General features: G+C 47.1%; 1 protein-coding gene across 1 annotated transcript; it reads right to left on the reverse strand.

Annotated features, from left to right (window-relative positions):
* Positions 1-15,131: 15,131 nt before the first annotated feature.
* LOC125509755 (uncharacterized) lies at positions 15,132-16,709 on the reverse strand. Its single transcript, XM_048674789.2, has 5 exons — positions 16,395-16,709; positions 16,223-16,259; positions 15,990-16,111; positions 15,829-15,892; positions 15,132-15,501 (listed from the first exon to the last, which is right to left on the reverse strand). Exons 1-4 carry the CDS (start codon positions 16,650-16,652, stop codon positions 15,830-15,832), a joined length of 480 nt encoding a protein of 159 aa, XP_048530746.2. The 5' UTR covers positions 16,653-16,709; the 3' UTR covers positions 15,132-15,501; position 15,829.
* Between the last annotated feature and the right edge of the window lie 2,933 nt (positions 16,710-19,642).

Raw genomic sequence — 19,642 nt, forward strand, 5'->3', positions numbered from 1 at the left:
GTTGGAGAATCATTTTTATGTTTTCAAAGTAAATACTAATAAAATAGCAAACAAACGTATGTATTTACATGAAAAAAATCCCCAAATCACTGACCTTCATTTTGGAGCACCAAACTTGCCGTTTGGGCCCCTCGACCGCAAATCTAGCCCGCCAAAGCCCCACCACCATTAGATCAGGGGACCCCGTAGCGCCACTCCTCGTAGTCTCGGTGCCTTCCTAGGGCTTGGCGGCATAGATGGCTTTGGTTTTGAGCTCTAGTTGAAGGTCCATGGCGGTGAGCGCTGATGGGAGGAGCGAGGGGAGAAGCCCTAGAGGCGTCTGGGAGAGGAGCAACTACATGAGGCTCCTATGAGGACGTTACCTTGAGCTTGTCTGAGTCCAAGGGGAAAAGAAATCGCTACCGGAAAGTATAGGCGAAAGACCCAGTCAATCCAACCGTCCTGGCAACATGCATCATTTACCCTATATATCCATGTCATCAATAATTTACTGGAACTCTAATTTATTACCAAGGTATAATGCAAAACCATATGTAGCAAAATGTATTTCCGTACCACAACCTTTGTTGGAGAATCATTTTCATGTTTGAAAAGGAAATACTAAAGTAGCAAACGATTGTATGTATATAACATGAAAAATACCCAAATCACTAAACTTTCTGGAACACCGAACTCACTGTTTGGGCCTGTCGACGAAAAATCTAGCTCATTGAAGCCCCACCACCATTGGATCAGGGGACCCCTAGAGCCACTCCCCGTAGTGTCAGTGCCTTCCCGGGGCTTGGCGGCATAGATGGCTTTGGTTCCGAGCTCCATTTGAAGGTCCATGGAGGTGAGCACCGATGGGAGGAGGGAGAGGAGGAGCCCCACGAGAGTCATGGAGAGGAGCAATTACATGGGGCTCCTATGAGGACGTTACCTTAAGCTTGGCTGAGTCCAAGGGGAAGAGACATCGCTAGCGGAAAGTGCGGGCGAAAGACCCGGTCAATCCAACCGTCTTGGCGACATGTATCATTTACCTTTATATATACATGTCATCAATAATTTACTGAAACTCTAATTTATTAGCAACGTATAATGCAAAACCATATATAGAAAATGTATTTCCATATCACAGCCTTTGTTGGAGAATCATTTTTATGTTTGTAAAGGAAATACTAAAATAGCAAACGAACGTATGTATGTAACATGAAAAATGCCCAAATCACTGGCCTTCATTTTGGAGCACCGAAATCGCCGTTTGGGCCCGTCGATGGCAAATCTAGCTCACCGAAGCCCCACCCCATTGGATTGGGGGCCCCTAGAGCCCCTCCTTGTAGTCTTGGTGCCTTCCCGAGGCTTGGCGGCATAGATGGCTTTGGTTCTGAGCTCCAGTTGAAGGTCCATGACGGTGAGCGCTGATGGGAGGAGGGATAGGGAGGGGAAGTGTCGGGGGAGGAGCCCCAGAGGAGTCTGAGAGAGGAGCATCCACATGACGTTCCTATGAGGATGTTACCTTGCGCTTGTGTGAGTCCAAGGGGAAGAGGCACCCGCTAGCGGAAAGTGTGGCCGGAAGACCCGGTCAATCCAATCGATCGGGCGACATGTATATTTACCTTTATATATATCCATGTCATCAATAATTTACTGAAACACAAATTTATTACAAATGTACTCTCTCCGTCCCATAATATAAGAACGTTTTTGACATTAGTGTGGTGTAAAAACATTCTTATATTATGGGACGGAGGGAGTATAATGCAAAACCATACATAGGAAAATGTAATTCCGCATTAGGGCTTTTCATTGGAGAATCATTCTTATGTTTGCAACAGAAATACCATAATAGCAAATGCGACAAGACAAGTTTTGTGGAGTTTCGGTTGGTACCGGGTGAGTTACTTGAACACAGGTTTCTAGGTTCGAGCCCAGCCTGCTCAATACATCAAACACCTTAATTTTATTGAAATACACTCCATCCGTAGCACAAAAAACATAAGCTTTGGTCATTGACAAATCTTGAAATTTCAACTTTGCCATTAATTCAATTAAATATATGTGTAAAACCCAAGAAAAAAATTAAAAATATAAAAATTTGAGATAAATATACATATGAAGTTTAAGATCTCAAATTTGATAATTAAATGCAATTTGTTTTTTCTAAGACACAGTACAAACGCAGACGCTCACATAAACACAAATACAGTCACACAAATCGTACCCCTATGAGCATCTTGAAGAGATTGGGCCGACAGATCTTGAGATTGATGAAGACATCACACACACCTCGTTACCAATGAAAACATCACCTTCCATTGAAACAAAATTTCGCCTATATGGGATGCGCATGTGTCAAACCAAAGGTTTGATCGCTGGTGGGTTGGAGGTAGAACCACACTCCTAACCATCCAACTACATATTGATCCTAGAAAATAAAAGTTTGATTGAAGGAATGTCTAAAACTCCATTTATTTGTGATATATATGAGTAATACTTCAAGGGCCAAATTAACGAGCAATCGACAAGAGAATCAATAAATGAACTTTGCTGTTGTGGGGGTTATCCTTAAATGCTCTGTTGATTGCTCGTTCAATATGTATATCATTTGTGGCTTTGGCTCCAATCCACAAGGAGGAAGGGTATGAGAACCATCCTGTTGTTGGATGATTAGGGTAGCTGATACGTCTCCGTCGTATCTATAATTTTTGATTATTCCATGCCAATATTATTTAACTTTCATATACTTTTTGGCAACTTTTTATATTATTTTTGGGACTAACATATTGATCCAGTGCCCAGTGCCAGTTCCTGTCTGTTGCATGTTTTTGGTTTCGCAGAATATCCATATCAAATGGAGTCCAAACGGGATAAAAACGGACGGAGCTTATTTTTGGAAAATATGGAAGGAAAATCAACGCGAACTAGTGCCCGAGGTGGTCACGAGGTAGGGGGCGCGCCTGCCCCCTGGGTGCGCCCCTATCCTCATGAGCCCACCGTAAGGCGGTTGACACTCTTCTTTTGCCGGAAGAAAGCTAATATTCGGAGAAAAAAAATCACGGCGAAGGTTTCAGGCCAATCGGAGTTACGGATCTCCATATATATACGAAACGGTGAAACAGAGCTAGAAGGGAACGCAGAAACAGAGAGAGACAGAGAGATAGATCCAATCTCGGAGGGGCTCTCGCCCCTCCCACGCCATGGGAGTCAAGGACCAGAGGGGAAACCCTTCTCCCATCTAGGGAGGAGGTCAAGGAAGAAGAAGAAGAAGAAGAAGAAGAAGGGGGCCCCTCTCCCCCTTGCTTCCGGTGGCGCCGGAGCGCCGCCGGGGGCCATCATCATCACCGTCATCTTCACTAACAACTTCACCGCCATCATCACCAACTCTCCCCCCTCTATGCAGCGGTGTAACCTCTCTCTTACCCGCTGTAATCTCTACTTAAACATGGTGCTCAACGCTATATATTATTTTCCAATGATGTATGGCTATCCTATGATGTTTGAGTAGATCTGTTTTGTCCTAATGACTATTTGATGATCAAGATTGGTTTGAGTTGTATGTTTTATTATTGGTGCTGTCCTATGGTGCTCTCCGTGTCGCGCAAGCGTGAGGGATTCCCGCTGTAGGGTTTGCAATATGCTTATGATTTGCTTATGGTGGGTGGTGTGAGTGACAGAAGCACAGACCCGAGTAAGTAGGTTGTTTGCGTATGGGATAAAGGGGACTTGATACTTTAATGTTATGGTTGGGTTTTACCTTAATGAATCTTTAGTAGTTGCGGATGCTTGCTAGAGCTCCAATCATAAGTGCATATGATCCAAGTAGAGAAAGTATGTTAGCTTATGCCTCTCCCTCAAATAAATTGTAATAATGATTACCGGTCTAGTTATCGATTGTCTAGGGACAAATAACCTTCTTGTTGACAAAAACTCTTTACTAAAACTAATTTAGTTGTGTCTTTATCTAAACAGCCTCTAGCTTTTATTTACGTGCTCTTTACTTTCTTGCAAGCTTACCCAAAAACACCTAGAAAGTACTTCTAGCTTCATACTTGTTTCCGGTAAAGCGAACGTCAAGCGTGCGTAGAGTTGTATCGGTGGTCGATAGAACTTGAGGGAATATTTGTTCTACCTTTAGCTCCTCGTTGGGTTCAACACTCTTACTTATCGAAAGAGGTTACAATTGATCCCCTATACTTGTGGGTTATCAGTAGCCCATCCAACCAGGGATCAAACGACAGGTTTGGTGGTTTGATGTGTCATAAAGGCGGAATATTCTTTCAGTGCGAGGCAACGTTTCTGTCGATAGCAAGACATATGTGATGACTTCGTTAATTTTAAGACCCATTGACTCAGTCTTTTGAAGGTGATCATTGGGGTAGAGTGTGGGTGTGTGCATTCATAGGGATGAGTGTGTCTATGTGTTTGGGAGTGTCCGCATCTCTATTGTCTTTCTTAAAAAGAGAGAGAGAGAGAGAATATGGTTGTTGGCTCTGCAGGAGACGGCAGGGGTGGTCATGGATCTTGATGAAGTGCTCAGGCCACTTAGGGCTAGTTCTTTTGAGGCTTATAGCAGGTTAACGCAAATAAAAGCTAGACGCCCCGAAGAACTCGTTTGGGGAGGTAGCGTATAACTTATTTTCACCCTCACCTCCTTCACAACTAAAAAAAACAGGAGAGTACAGCTTCCCGTGCAAGCCTACTTAAAAAAAATCAAAAGGAATATCGAAGTGCCCCTATTTTCTTTTGCACATTTTACAGCAAAAAATGCCATCGCCCCATCCCCTCGTCACTTCCCATCCCGAGGCCCAGGAAGGATACCATTCGTGTGGTGTTCCTATTCTCGTGTTTGTCTGCACGTTTCAAAATTGATTTAATGTTCATATGGGCATCAAAACTTCAAAAACAACTCAATATCATCTAATAGAACAAGATTGTAGTCCAGGAGCATTACAGACTTTTCACTACATATTTCACAAATTTAGCTTAAGGGGCATGAACTGAAAAAAGCCGACTACTTATTTTTAGGAGCTTATTTTCAAAGGAGATTATCTGGGGCTTATTTCACATAAGCTTATGCATAAGACACAGCTCATAAGAACTGGCCCTTAGTCCTACTAAGCTTGCCACCATGGCGGTCAGGGATCATCATGTAGGGCTATGTGTTTTTGGCTATTTTTGTTCTGATAGCCTTTAGCAGATGTTTGTAAACTTCTGGCTGATTGAGAATAAAGCCATGCGAAATGCCTTTCATATAAAAGAATTAGTAAAGCAAAATCAGGGATTATAATATCTGATCACACGGCTACACTATAAAGCACCTTCAAAGATTTATCAGATAGAGAAACAAAAATATAAGTAGTGCTACTAACACTTTGGAAGGATCACTCTTGACAGCTTAGTAACAGAAAAGAAATGAACGGCGAACTTGAACACCAGTAAAAAAGCTGTCAAATAATGCATGCGCAGTCCCTATTGCTTATGAGCATATATCAATTGAGCTAACTTCTTAAGATAAAGGTAACAAATCTTGACTGAAAACAATGTGCCCTGTCGACATTGCCCGAGTGAAATTTCATGATCTGCATCAAAAGTGTGTTTGCACTGATGCAGACAACTAATATGTCTCGTTTTCTAATAGAAAGCTTGCAGACATATTAATGGAATTATTCGGGTGTGGCCAGATGGGGTTATAGCACTGTTGGTGAGCGTGGGGGTCGTTCTCAAGTGTGTTTTTGTCCAATTGCAGAAGGAATTCTTTCCTTATTCTGCGACAAGTTTCAGCAAGTTAGGTCGGGAAAGGCCATCTTTGGGCCCATGCCTTTCTCTTGGCACGGAAAATATGCCTCTTGGCATGAGTGCATGGTTGGTGAATGGGCAACCTTTTTTCCAGCAGGAGAGTTCCGGTGTCATATTTTGGGGAGGAAATAATGATAAAGTATGGCAACCATGATTTAGTACCTAGAATATTACAAAGTTTCTTTCTGGCCTTGAAAGATCAAGCTTGTTTGTAATTTACTAGTAAGTGTGCACGTGTAACGCACGTCTATTTGAACTAATAAGTGTGCACACGCAATACGCATTTATTTGGATTAATATATTATAATAAACTTAATACAAGACAATTTATTCACAAATTTAAAATTTCCCTATAAAGTACACGATCTCTTATTTCCAACTCGTACAAATAATTTGAAATATCGTTTCTCCTTAATCAACATGTCTCATGTATTAAAAGACCACCCACTTTTCTCAATATATAAAATTCAAAATTATTTAGAAGATTCATCATGATTCTTCATATGCACACATTTATGCAAGTATAGTCACACATGAAAATGTCACTTAGGACAAGCTAAGGAACCGTTTCAGTGCCAACAAATTTCAGTTAAGAATTACACAATATCGTCATGAACATATACAGAGAGAAGTGACCTCTCTTTCTCCTAGATTGATCGAACAAAAAGTTTTTGTATATATCTATCCGACACTACTACATATATACAACATAACATCTCTTATAATCCCTAACATCTAAAATCAATTTCAACTTCCACATGGCATTCTCCGTCTTCATGTATGACATGGTCAAGAAAGAATCCCGCCAATTCCTCTTGAATTGCTCGTATGCGATCATGTGGTATGAGTTCATTCCGCATCTGTCACATCTAATTTAAAGAAGAGGGTCAATCCATATATATGAAAGAAACTCAACACAATTGATGGTAATAAAATAAAATTGTGAATATTGTTTATGTACTAAATGATATGAAATTTACCATGATCACAAAATATCCTACATTCATCATCATCATAATCAACATGCAGTTTTTGCTTCTCTTGTATGTAGTCCAAGTTTTCTATCAGGAAAACATGTTAACTCGACTGTAGATAAAGATGGTATGAAAATGCTCATGTAAAATTACAATTGCCATGTATCAGCTAGACAAACAAATACACTTATGCAAACTTCAGGTTTTTTTAGTAAAACTTATGCGAACTTTAGTTTTTTTTCATTAAAACTTATGCAAACTTCTGGGTTTTTTCAGTGAAACGTAATTTCATGACTGCAAGTAAGGTCTTGGTTCAACGAATTTGTCTGTGAGTTCACTATGTAGTCGTGAGTTGGCCATGTAATAACCGGTAGTCAGTACTTAAAAAAACAAGGATGTCTGTTGCGGGTACGCGAAAATCAGTGAAAAAATAAAGAAAGAAAGAAGGCGAACGTCTCTGTGTGTGCTCCAGCGCTCCTCTGTTCCTGACTGCCTCATCTCTAGTTCCTGTACTTCTAGATGTGTCACCACCGGCGAGGTAGCGATGACAGTAAAAAAGTAACACTCGATACTTACTTGATTAATGCGTGTGTGTGGTGCGTTCGCGTGAAGGCGAGCGTCTCCGTCGTTCAGGCCTGCGAGCGGCCGCGGCGACCGTGTCCTCTCATCAGCTGGGCGGCATTGTCGACGTAGGTGAGTCAGTCGTCCAGCTTTGAGGCGGCGGCCTCCACGCATCGGGATTAGCTTTAGACGACGTCGTCCACGCGCGAGTACCGGACAAGTGTGTCCAACGGAGCAGCACGCGTCAGAGCTGAGGAAGTCGACGGTGGCTTCGGGCGAGTGAGTTGGGGCTGTGATTAGCTTCACCTGCTGCACAGTGGCCGAGACCTGCACCGCCCTGGGGACGATGATGGTTGGCGACCAGGCGAATCTACATGCATAGCTGTGGGGGCAGATTTTTTTGGCCCGCTTATACTGGTCCAAGATACTCAGTGTTGCCCCACTTGAAGGACCTCGGCGGTGGCTGGTTGTCAGCGTGGGTGTTGTGGATGGAGCTGAAGTCGACGTGGATGCCGGTGGTTCCCGGAGAGCATGCCCAGGATGTGGACAAAGTCGTTGCAGTCAGTATAAGTGTGTTCGGAGGAAGCCGCAACTCCTCCTCGCGTGTCTCCCATTGTGGCTCGCGTGGGTGGTGGGCTGGTGACGGCTGGCGACTCGCGATCACGATTCCCTGATAGAAGACGATAGGATGCGCTCGCGGTTAGTTTCCTAATAATTAGATGCGTTCGTGATTAGTTATCTAATAGGATGCAGCCATGATTAGTTTCCCAATAATTAGATGCGTCCGTGATTAATTTCCTAATAGGATGGCTTGTAATTATTTTCCTAATAATAGGATGCGCGCGTGATTTTTTTTCCTAATAATAGGATGGGTTTGTGATTAGTTTCTTAATAATTAGATGTGCCCGTGATTAGTTTTTTAATAGGATGTGTCCGTGATTATAGTTTCCTGATTGACCAGGCATGGACTTTCATATTTTCCTCCGCGGTGGAGTACGGTCAGTCAATGTAAATTGCTAAGTGCACACAGGGAACAGATTCGGTTAAGGCTGGCCGTTAGATTGAATTTAATGAGACTAATCATGCGATGGTAATGTATCCGTGTACGTTTTGTGGGGTGCACTTAGAGAAGATAATACTTGCTCTTTTATAAATAGTATAGATAGTCTTGTCCTTTTTTTCTGGCAGGGAATGCAAATCAGCAAGAAGAAAAATGTGTCAAGGACAAACATACAAAAATGGTAAAAGTACTCACTGGATTTGGAAAGGAAATACTAGGCAGAATTTCTTATAGGAATTGCACTATTTCCTGATCCCATATTGTTTAGCAACTAATGGCAGGAGAATTGCAGTTTAGACAAAAGTATTCTTTTTATAGAAATGGACAATTCTATAACAGCATCAAGAACAGACAAAAAAATATACCCGAAATCTGGAATGACTTGATGACAAGTGCACACCGAGGGCGCACGCACACAACACAGAGGGTGGAAAAGAAAAAAAAACAAGCAAAGAAGATCAATGCCAGTCCATAGCCGTTGTCTCCTAATAAAACACTTCTTTAGCTTCATGATGAAACTACACATTACGCAACCAACACAAAGAAAGAACGTTGGCCGACACCGTCGAAATGTGTGACTGCCAATGACAAAGTCGCTAATCCAAGTTTTGGATGTGAAGATGAGGGCATAGCCTACCTACTTGCCGTTCGGCACCCAGTACTTATCCATAATTGGCAAGTGCTCCTACACTTGAGGATAATCAGCTCTGTACCTCGGCGGTCCCTCCTGGCATGTTGGTGGGCTCTCGTGGGGCGGGAACGCCCATGGCCAACCCTTCCATGTAGAGGCGTCTAAAAGAGATGCCCCTGTCACTCTCACGGCGCCCTCGTTATTCGAATTATGCCCTATAGGCAATAATAAATCGTTTATTATTTTCAACATGTTCATGATTTATATCATGAACAATACCTTATGAATTAGTTCACGAGTATGTGATTCGCCAATGAAACATATTCCGGTTTGTGTCCCATGTCCTACTCTTCATTGTCGATGACCGCACCTTCACTTCACGAGTCTCATCTCCACCGGACATGGACACGACCAATGCCGGGGGGGGGGGGGGGGGGGGGGGACAACAAAGACTTGAAAGACGGCCACCGCCGTAGATTTAGACTATGTCGAAAATGTGATGAATGTTCTCCGGTTTACATGCAATTTGTCTGCTTTATTGAAATCCAGTTTGAAATGTATGCATGCATGGTTGGATGTCTGGCTCCCGCACCCTTGTCCATAGATTGGTGCGGACCAATCCGCGGTTTGGGGTTAGCGTTGGAGATGCCCTTAACTCCAATCAAACACGAAAACAAAGCACCTCATTCCACTATATTAAAACCCATAACAATTCATTTAACTTGTTCTTCAACCAAGCAGGGATTTAATACAAGTATCACATGAGAGATTTGTGAGACGCGGGTGCGGTGGCACTAAGCCCCTTGTGCATGCATGTCATGATCGACAGCGTGGATCACCTTTCCCTGTGCACCACGCAACGAAGATCGCCCGCCGTCCAAATCATCGGATCCGACTTGACTGCTCCCTCTTCATGCTCCTATCCTGCTCCTACCTCATCCTACGGCTGTCTTTTCGTACAAGAGTGGACATTAGCCAATTGTTAAGCCGAAAGTGTCGGCCTTGTAATCCACGTCTAGTCTAACCCTCCTCCTCGGAGCTGCCGATTGATGCGTCCTAGGAAAGGAAGACCATCCAAGATATGCATCACGTATGAGCCGTAGCAAAGGAAGCTTCTCCGTGATCCATCCGGTCCACGTACGTGTGCTTGCGACCAGCCACTTGGTCACATACATGGATAGTGACGATCGACGTCGCGGCGCTTTAGCAAGCGGGATGATACGAATTTGCCTTGTGCAGCTCCACACGATCGTCCTGTGTGTTCCCTGACGTGATGGCACGACGTCGGGTCGGCTTAGTGTACTTGGATGTAGGTGAGGTGGTTTTAGGCCGGTCCAATCAGAGGGCACACACGTGGTGCAAGGAGCGGCCGGGCTTAAGCTTGATTAGAGCATCTACGGACGGATTTTGCAAATCCGGCCCCTCAAACGCCCGCAATCACGCACTGGCTGGCCACGCCTTAAATTAGTCACTTGATCTCTCTCATATTTCATCCGCTTGATTTATACAAACAATGTATAAAAAATCCTATTTACTAACCTAACTACTCTTCTTCGTCGGAGATGTCCATGACGAGGGTGCCGGGCACCGGCTAGACAGGCGGGTAGAAGGGCTCCGGCTCATCCCATTCCTGCTCGACCTCATTCATGTAGGCGAACATCTCCGCCTCCTCCACGGCCTCTTACGCCTCCATCTCCTACCGCGACGACGTCTTGCCTCCGTAGCCGGCTCCGACCGAAGGGAATCAAGGATGGTCTGCTGCTCCGCCTATAGACCCCCCTCGTCAACATCCCCCACATCCTTCTCCTCCTCAAAGTCCTTCACCTGGCTGGATGTATGAGACGGGTTGGAGAGGTCCGGCTGCAGATGCTCTTAGGATGGATATGCAAATCACACAAAGCAAAAAGCACTGATTTTTCTTTTTTGGTTTTGTTTTCTTAAGGAAAGCAGAGCACCAGAGTTAGATTTCATATTCTGCCAGCATTATAGTACGAAACAGAGATTTCTGCGTGCAGAATGCGAAGATGATATACTAGTAGTACACAAAAAAAGATATGCACACATGCAAACGTGATCCAGTGTCTGATGCCGTGATGTTTTTCCAGTTAAAATACTGAGAGCGGACGAAGGGAAGGCAAGTCAACGATACGAAACAGGCGACGCGGATTTCATGCATGCACGTAGGTAGGGTTGCTCGAGGATCGTCTCACGTGGGATCACATGACGCGCCGAGACTTTCTTTGCAGCGCGGAAAAGGTAAATAAAAACCAGTAGACGCATACTCACACGCAGAGTCGCAGACAGGCCAACCCCACTCCCTCTTGCACTATTCTTAATAAACTACTCTCTTTGTTACTAAATATTTGTGACTACATACGAAGCAAAATGAACGAATATACACTTTCGTATGTTATAGTTTATAATGTCTAGAAAGACAAATATTTGGAAACGGAAGGAGTAGAAAAGTAAATAAATAAACAGGCACACGCGGCCTCTTGCATTCGTCGTAATGATCCGAGATTCTGCGATTACTTGCGTACAGGCGCCACCTCTCCGTCCATGGAAAGCCGCGTCTTTCTCCGCCGTGGCCCTGACCCTGGCGCCGAGTATTCCTCTCCTCCTTTTGGCCTGACATGGAACGGAACCGGGTCCTCGCTAATCTGGCCGACAAACAGGGGATTAGCCCAAGCAACTAGCTAGACCACATTACTATATTGCCGCTCAGAAGAGAAGAACCGGAGGGAGAAGCAACCCAGCACGAGGACACGACGAGGAGAGGAGGAGCCCCCGGACCCTGCACACTGCAGTGCAGTGCACTCCTCTTTTTCCATTATGCTCATGCAAACAAATACGGGGTTTAGCTCGGCTAAATGATGCTGTCTGGCTTGCGAAAGAATGATAAGATTATCGTACAGATTAAAGAACCGTACGGCTCCCAGCGGTTCATCATCTCTTCAGCAGCGGAATATAAGTACGCAAAAGTTTCTTTCTTTCTTTGATTTGATTAGCGCTGCGCGGCGCATCCCCGGAGTTTAGGCCAACTCCACCGCACGACTTTATCCTGTTCACGTGCGTCTGTTGGAGATAAAACGGACGAGCCAGACGGCCTAGCGCGCGGGCATAAATAGACTTTTTTCCGTTTTCTGTCCGCTTTCGACTCATCCCTGACCCAAGTTTGTGTCGTATTTGGGATGAAACGGACAACACGCGGACGCGCGGGCCGTCTACACATGTCCTTCCCTGACCTGCCCGTCGGTGGCACGGGGGCGCCTTTTTCTCTCCGCCCCCTCTCTTCCTCCGGTCGCACGCCCTTCATTCTTCTCCACTCTTTCCCACTCTTCCCTCGCTGCCGCTGGCATTGTAGCTGTGCAGCTCGGACGCGCGCTCGCCCAGCCCCTTCCCCTCGGCGCACCCGAGCTACCCAACCACAGCCACCTGATTTGCGCACCCGCCGACCGGATTTGGGGCGGATCCGGTCGGTCTTGAGCTCGCCCGGCTGTAGGAGGCCGCGCCGCGCCATGGACTGGCCGGGCACCAGGCCGGAAGGCCCTGGCAGGGCCGCAAGGCCACATGCAGGCAGTGGCTCCTCCTCTAGCCGCTCGGATCTACACCGTCGGTGGTCCCCGACAGATACACGAATGGCGGTCGGCCGGGCTCGGTGCTAGCCCAAAAGCTTGTCAGCGCACCGTTGCCGCTCATTAAGTGCGACCACTGCCTAAAGAATGCTGTGCGCCGCGTGTCTACAACGCCGGAACATCCCAGATGGGTGTTCATCAAGTGCTTAAACGATGGTGTATGTGCTTTTTTAGCTTTCGGTTTGTGCTCTAGATTTGACTAGTTGTGCTAACTTCAAATTTTGTTGTGTAGAATTGATGCAAATTTTGGTATTAGGAAGAAGAGTACATCGATATATTGATAGAGCGCAATTTAGTAGATGTTCGTGCACTTTTAGCTAGCATAGAGGCTGTAGATGAGACAAGTGCACTTGTTGCTAGATTAGAGGCTAGACACGGGACTAGATGCGAGGAAGCAACCTCTACTTCTTTAGACTCGAAGAAGAAAGAAACGCGCAAGATGGAGGCGGCTCCTCCGCAAATCAACAATGAATGCATCGAGAAGACACTAATCCAACTTACAGGAGCAGCTATGGAAGTTGGATATGTTCTAAAATGTATTTTGTGGTTCTTGTTTTCTTTGATCTTACTTTTCTAGTCAAAATTTGATGATGTATTCCCATGTACCAAGAATGAATGATGGAAAAAAGTTTAAGGGCTTGCAAAGAAAAAAGTACGCGGACAGGATGCGGCTGGGATGCGTCCGCGCATTGGGTGCACGGCCATCGCATCTCAGAAACGGTCCGGACTTGACCACATTGCCCTATCCAAATGGACAGATTCCGAGCAACGCGGACATCCGTTTAGGGTCACGTGGCGCAGTTGGCCTTAGTGTAGTGTGGTGTCCTGGCTTGGGCCGGGGTGGAGCCGGTACCTGTGGCGGTTCAGGGTGCATGCCATTGGGACTGGCTCTGGCTGATCGACGGGACCGCGCAGCAAGGCGACCCTGGGCAAAAGCGATGTGTGCATGCACCCGCACCGTCGCACCGGTACTACGGGCACTGCGTACTGACAGCAGGAAAAAGGTCCGGTGCAGCGCAATGCACAACGGACGATCTGCTCTGGTCTGATCCGATACTCTGGCCTGAGTCTGACCGTCTGATCCCGTGCCAAGACAGGAGGTCAGGAGCGATCATCATGGTGGCATAGACCTTGCAGCGGAATCTGCAACCGAAGAAGGGGCCCCGCCTGAGCTGTTGAGCACTTCTGGTTCAGGCATCTGCATGTTTAGCATGTCAGAGAAATCAGAAATGGTGTGTGAAGTGAAGTGAGCCTGGATGGGACACTGACCAATCGCTCGAGTTCACAGGTTTGGCACATGTTGTCCGGGCACACAGCGGTCCTCGGGGCGGGCCTGGGGCCAGCCCACGTGACAACTGTGTTTCAGCATCCATTTTTCTCTCCCTCGCCCGGATCTTCTTGATGTTCAGCTTACTTGGCCTGAGACTGAGATCTTGGTTGGAACAGTTCTTCTGTCAGGTAAGCACATAGCCTACTTATTCCCCGTGCATGGATCTGCCTTTCCGTTTGTGCGTGGAATGCAAAACGCTGGAATGCGCACAACGCACATGCTGTTCTCTGAACTTTCGTCGCTCTGAATCCGATTGCAACGGCTGAAGGCTTCTCCGGCGGGAGCCCCCAACCGTCCAGGTTCAGTTCGGGGACGCTACTTTTCCACTGATAGGAACCGCTGGAATGGTGCCTTGTTACACTCGGATGGGAACTGGAGTGCTGTCCTCTTTCGTCGGAAAGCTTCTGCCGCTGCACGAATATTTGACGGGAGTAGCAGCCGATTCAAAGTTCCCCCGGTGCAGGGTACAGAAGAAGATGAAATGAACACATGACTACACGGGCATACTTGATGCAGTGGTGGTGTTCCAAATGCAGTATGATGGCCGCACCAACTTAAACATCATTGCCACGAGTTGGCTAACACGTAAACCAAATGTACAATCAGCGCAGAGCACATCATCGCCATATGTTTAATTCCTGAGTTTATTAAGAGCCTCGCTCCCAGTTTCATTGTATCGATTAATGAAACTGATAAACATCATTGATGTATCCATCCTTGGCTGTGTGCATCACAATGATGCAGAGGTCGGGGTTATCCTTCTTTTCTCAAAAAAAAAAACTTACAAAATGATGATCTACCAAACCCGGTACTGAAAACAATAGGCACCCTCAGCAATAGCTCGCACGTTCTTTACCCTGAAGAAATACATTGAAATATTAGATCTCTGCAACCATAATGCAACAGGTGCAGACCAATCCATCTATGCAAATGCGAGCTGCTGAATGCCTTGTGCGTGACATAGTTCGCTAATGCCAAAACAGTTGACAGTCGAACAGGAATGTTTTCTCAGAAGTAGCTCATTTCAAGTTCCCCCGATGCAGGACATCAAGATTCAGACTTGTACTGACTTCCGCAATTCATCACAAGAATGCACATGACCGTAGAGATCAGCTTACAGCACCAAAATTCTCTTCAAACATGAAAAATATGATGCGAGGCCGTGAGAAGTGCGAGAATAACATAACGCCGCATCCGTATTTACATAGAAATTACAGTTTAATTATAGATGGCTCATGGGGGATCATGTGAACCCATTCTGTGAGTGATTGTGGGCTTTCAGTTCTACCCGAGGGCTGTCCACATCACAAGACATAATGAACGCATGACTACAGTGACATTCTGATGCAGTGGCATTCCAAATGCAGTATGATGAGCACACCAACTTAAACATCATTGGCATGAGTTAGCTAACGCATAAATATACAACATCATTGCCACATCCTTTTCCGCTTACAAAAAATATGAGCCTACGCCGACCAAACCCGGTACTGAAAAAGTAGGCGCCCTCAGCAACAGCCTGCATGTTCTTTACCCTGAAGAAATACATTGAAATGTCAGGTCTCTGCAACCAGAATGTAGCTGGTGCAAACAATCCATCTATGCAAATGCAAATCCCTGAAGCCCCATGCCATGATAGCAAGGAAGGTGTTAGAGTAAGTCGGTTCTAGTATGCGTATTTGGTCCTTCAGCAACTTCACTTCAGCAATTCAGGCCATTACATTAATACTGGGAGTGCTATAGCTGAACTGCTAACTAGAAAAATACCCCGAGTGTATGATCTAGAACGTAAGTTGGATAGTTTCAGCACAATGCAAGACCAAAATAGTTAGTGAACAGTGAACACTTTGGGGGATAGATACCTCAGTAAGCCGCTGGGCTGTCGTCAAGCTGGTCCTCATCCTCGATCTCCACCTCCAAGATTTCCTGGCCAAACCAAAAGAACTCATCATAATCGTGACAGAATCTCCCCGCGCTCGGTCCAGGAGGAAGAATAGCACGCCGGAAAGAAAAAAGAGCTCACCGGTATGCGGTTCTTGAGGTAGTTGCCAATCCGCGCGACGACGGTGGCGCGGGTGTGCCAGAACTTGCCCTTCAGCCGGAGCTTCACGAACGGCCCGTCCAGCTCCGCCAGATCAACTTGCCCTGCCATCATCAGTCACCGTTCACGACGAGGAAGAAAATGCAAACTTCAGCAGGGCGATTGGACTGGTGCTGCAGTGCAGTTCGTGAAATGAATTGGGTTGGATTTTTCACCTGTTATCCCGACCGACGTGTCGAACAGCTGGGCCAGCTGAAAAGCGGCGCGGGAGATCAACAGCAATGGCGTTCGTCAGTTAATTTGGACGTGAGCCGTGGGCGGCTGTGCAAAACAGATGGGTACTTCGGTGTGGACGAGAGGTTTGAGGATGGAGGATGTTTGGCTTGCCTCGGCTTTGGCGTCGACGATGGCCTGCCGGACGTTGTCCTCGGTGAGGTCGAGCGACGCGGTGATGGAGATGGAGGCGGCGCGAGCGCGAGCGCGACACGGCCGGCGCCGGCACCGCAGGCTGCGGAAGATGTGTCCGGTTGAGGTCCTGAGCGGCGGGAGGCGGGTGCGGGGAGGGGCGGAGCGGAGAGACGAGGCGGCGGCGCGGAGGCGAGGGGGAAGGACGGCGAGGCGGGCGTGGATGGCGACGAAGGCCATGGCCGTTGCGGATGCTGAGAGCAGACGCTGTCGGGTGGGGCCTCCTTATCTTTCTTTTCCAGTGGGAGGCAGGAGTCTGCCCAACAAAATCCATGGCCTGTCTGGTTGCCGTTTGGGTTTCCGCATTTGGCCCAGTGAGACCTGTGTCGTCGCTTGGGCCAAGGCTAGGCCACATTCTGCAAACCTGTTTGACTGCCACCCAAAAAAAGGAAAAGGAAAAAAAGACAGCTATTATCTTTATCTTTCCCTCTATTTCTTTTCTCTATCTTCTAATCTTTATCTCCCCTATATATATATTATATTATATATTATATATTATATATCTCTACCTACTAATAAACCAGCGTTTGCTTCTGGTCGTACGTCATCCATGTTTTTGCAAAAACGCCCCCCAGTTTCTTTGAAATGAACCCGCAGTCCAAGTTAGAAAACATCTGGGCCAAAGCCAGTCGAGTGCCGCCCGCCCGTACGCCGTTCCGCAGCCACGCGCCCGAGGCCGAGCTCCCGAGCGCGCCGCCGCCTCGACCTCGCGACCCGCCGGCGACCGGATCCTCGCCGGAGATGAGTGCCGCCGTGCCCTGCTCCCTCCTCTCTTCCTCTGTCTCCTCTCACCTCGCTCATCCCCCGATCTCTCTGTCCCCAAACGAACAGGAGCATGCCATGGCCTCGGATCCGCGCCGCCGTCGCCGGAGAACATCGTTCGCCACCGGTTCTTCGACCACAACTACCGGATCAAGTTGCCCCGCCTCCGATCTACCCGTTCCCGGCCACCCCGACCTCGCCTCGTCGTCGGGTGCGTAGAGAGACGGGCATGGCCGTCGGATTCCCGAGCGCCGCCGGCCAAGGTCTTGGAGGAGACCGTCGAGGTCTTGGAGGGGTGGTTCTGGAGCACAAGCTGCGGCGAGTTGTCGGCTATGTGACAGAGGAGACCCCCGAGGTCTTGCAAGGGTGGTTCTGGAGCGAAGTGGGATGTGTGTCAGGTGAAGGACTCCCTTGTGGCGAACGGCGCTGGGTGCTATCAGCTGGGAAGGCTTCAGGCCGGACCATGGATGGTGCAGTGGGTGAGAGTTGGGGCAGACGGCGAGTGCTATTTCTGGGTTGGCCCTTGAGAGGGAAACCAAGGCAAAATTCAGCCAATTTCAGGTGCATATATATCTATCCCATGGGTTTGAGTCCCTAGCTAACTTGGAGCATTGCACGTATTGTTAAATATAGTTAGTTTCTTTAGTTTACTGGCAATAATTGTGATAAGCAGAGCAGATAGGTGCTTGGTTTTATTTTGATAAGTAGCTGGCATGATGTGATTTACTAAGTATTAATTTGAAAAAACTAGGCCTGGAGATAATATGCCTCCCCGTTTTCCGAGGAGGCATATAAACCTATTGAATTTGATCACGGCACAAGTCACTATCCTCGGAAAACGGGGAGGCATATAATCTCCAGGCCTAGTTTTTCCAAATTAATACTTAGTAAATCACATCATGCCAGCTACTTATCAAAATAAAACCAAGCACCTATCTGCTCTGCTTATCACAATTATTGCCAGTAAACTAAAGAAACTAACTATATTTAACAATACGTGCAATGCTCCAAGTTAGCTAGGGACTCAAATCCATGGGATAGATATATATGCACTTGAAATTGGCTGAATTTTGCCTTGGTTTCCCTCTCAAGGGCCAACCCAGAAATAGCACTCCCTGTCTGCCCCAACTCTCACCCGCCGCACCATCCATGGTCCGGCCTGAAGCCTTCCCAGCTGATAGCACCCAGCGCCGTTCGCCACAAGGGAGTCCTTCACCTGACACACATCCCACTTCGCTCCAGAACCACCCTTGCAAGACCTCAGGGGTCTCCTCTGTCACATAGCCGACAACTCGCCGCAGCTTGTGCTCCAGAACCACCCCTCCAAGACCTTGGCCGGTGGCGCTCGGGAATCCGGCGGCCATGGCCGTCTCTCTACGCGCCCGACGACGAGGCGAGGTTGGGGTGGCCGGGAACGGGTAGATCGGAGGCGGGGCAACTTGATCTGGTAGTTGTGGTTGAAGAACCGGTGGCGAACGATGTTCTCCGGCGACGGCGGCGCGGATCCGAGGCCATGGCATGCTCCTGTTCGTTCTGGGGACAGAGAGATCGGGGGATGAGCGAGGTGAGAGGAGACAGAGGAAGAGAGGAGGGAGCAGGGCACGACGGCACTCATCTCCGGCGAGGATCCGGTCGCCGGCGGGTCGCGAGGTCGAGGCGGCGGCGCGCTCGGGAGCTCGGCCTCGGGCGCGTGGCTGCGGAGCGGCGTACGGGCGGGCGGCACTCGACTGGCTTTGGCCCAGATGTTTTCTAACTTGGACTGCGGGTTCATTTCAAAGAAACTGAGGGGCGTTTTTGCAAAAACACGGATGACGTACGACCAGAAGCAATCGCTGGTTTATTAGTAGGTAGAGATGTTAATTTTACCTGTTAAATATTTTTAAAATATTGTTATGGAAGCAAAATTTATAATTTATAGCGCAAGATCCATTTTTTCCCATACCGGCGGCGATCCAGATTGCAAATAATGTTGGAAATATGCCCTAGAGGCAATAATAAAAGGATTATTATTATATTTCCTTGTTCATGATAATTGTCTTTTATTCATGCTATAATTGTATTATCCGGAAATCGTAATACATGTGTGAATACATAGACACCAACATGTCCCCAGTAAGCCTCTAGTTGACTAGCTCGTCGATCAACAGATAGTCATGGTTTCCTGACTATGGACATTGGATGTCATTGATAACGAGATCACATCATTAGGAGAATGATGTGATGGACAAGACCCAATCCTAAACATAGCACAAGATCGTATAGTTCGTTTGCTAGAGTTTTTCCAATGTCAAGTATCTTTTCCTTAGACCATGAGATCGTGTAACTCCCGGATACCGTAGGAGTGCTTTGGGTGTACCAAACGTCACAACGTAACTGGGTGACTATAAAGGTATACTACGGGTATCTCC

Source organism: Triticum urartu, chromosome 5A (genome assembly GCF_056163025.1).
Source record: "Triticum urartu cultivar PI428250 chromosome 5A, HENAU_Tu73, whole genome shotgun sequence".
NCBI lineage: Eukaryota > Viridiplantae > Streptophyta > Magnoliopsida > Poales > Poaceae > Triticum > Triticum urartu.

Excerpts from the sequence above, each read along its gene's own strand:
- LOC125509755 (XM_048674789.2), bottom strand. The coding sequence starts at position 16,652 with ATGGCCTTCGTCGCCATCCACGCCCGCCTCGCCGTCCTTCCCCCTCGC. Across the intron at positions 16,112-16,222 it reads CACGTCGGTCGGGATAACAG|GGCAAGTTGATCTGGCGGAG; the intron begins GTGAAAAATCCA and ends TGATGATGGCAG. Across the intron at positions 15,893-15,989 it reads ACCTCAAGAACCGCATACCG|GAAATCTTGGAGGTGGAGAT; the intron begins GTGAGCTCTTTT and ends TGGTTTGGCCAG.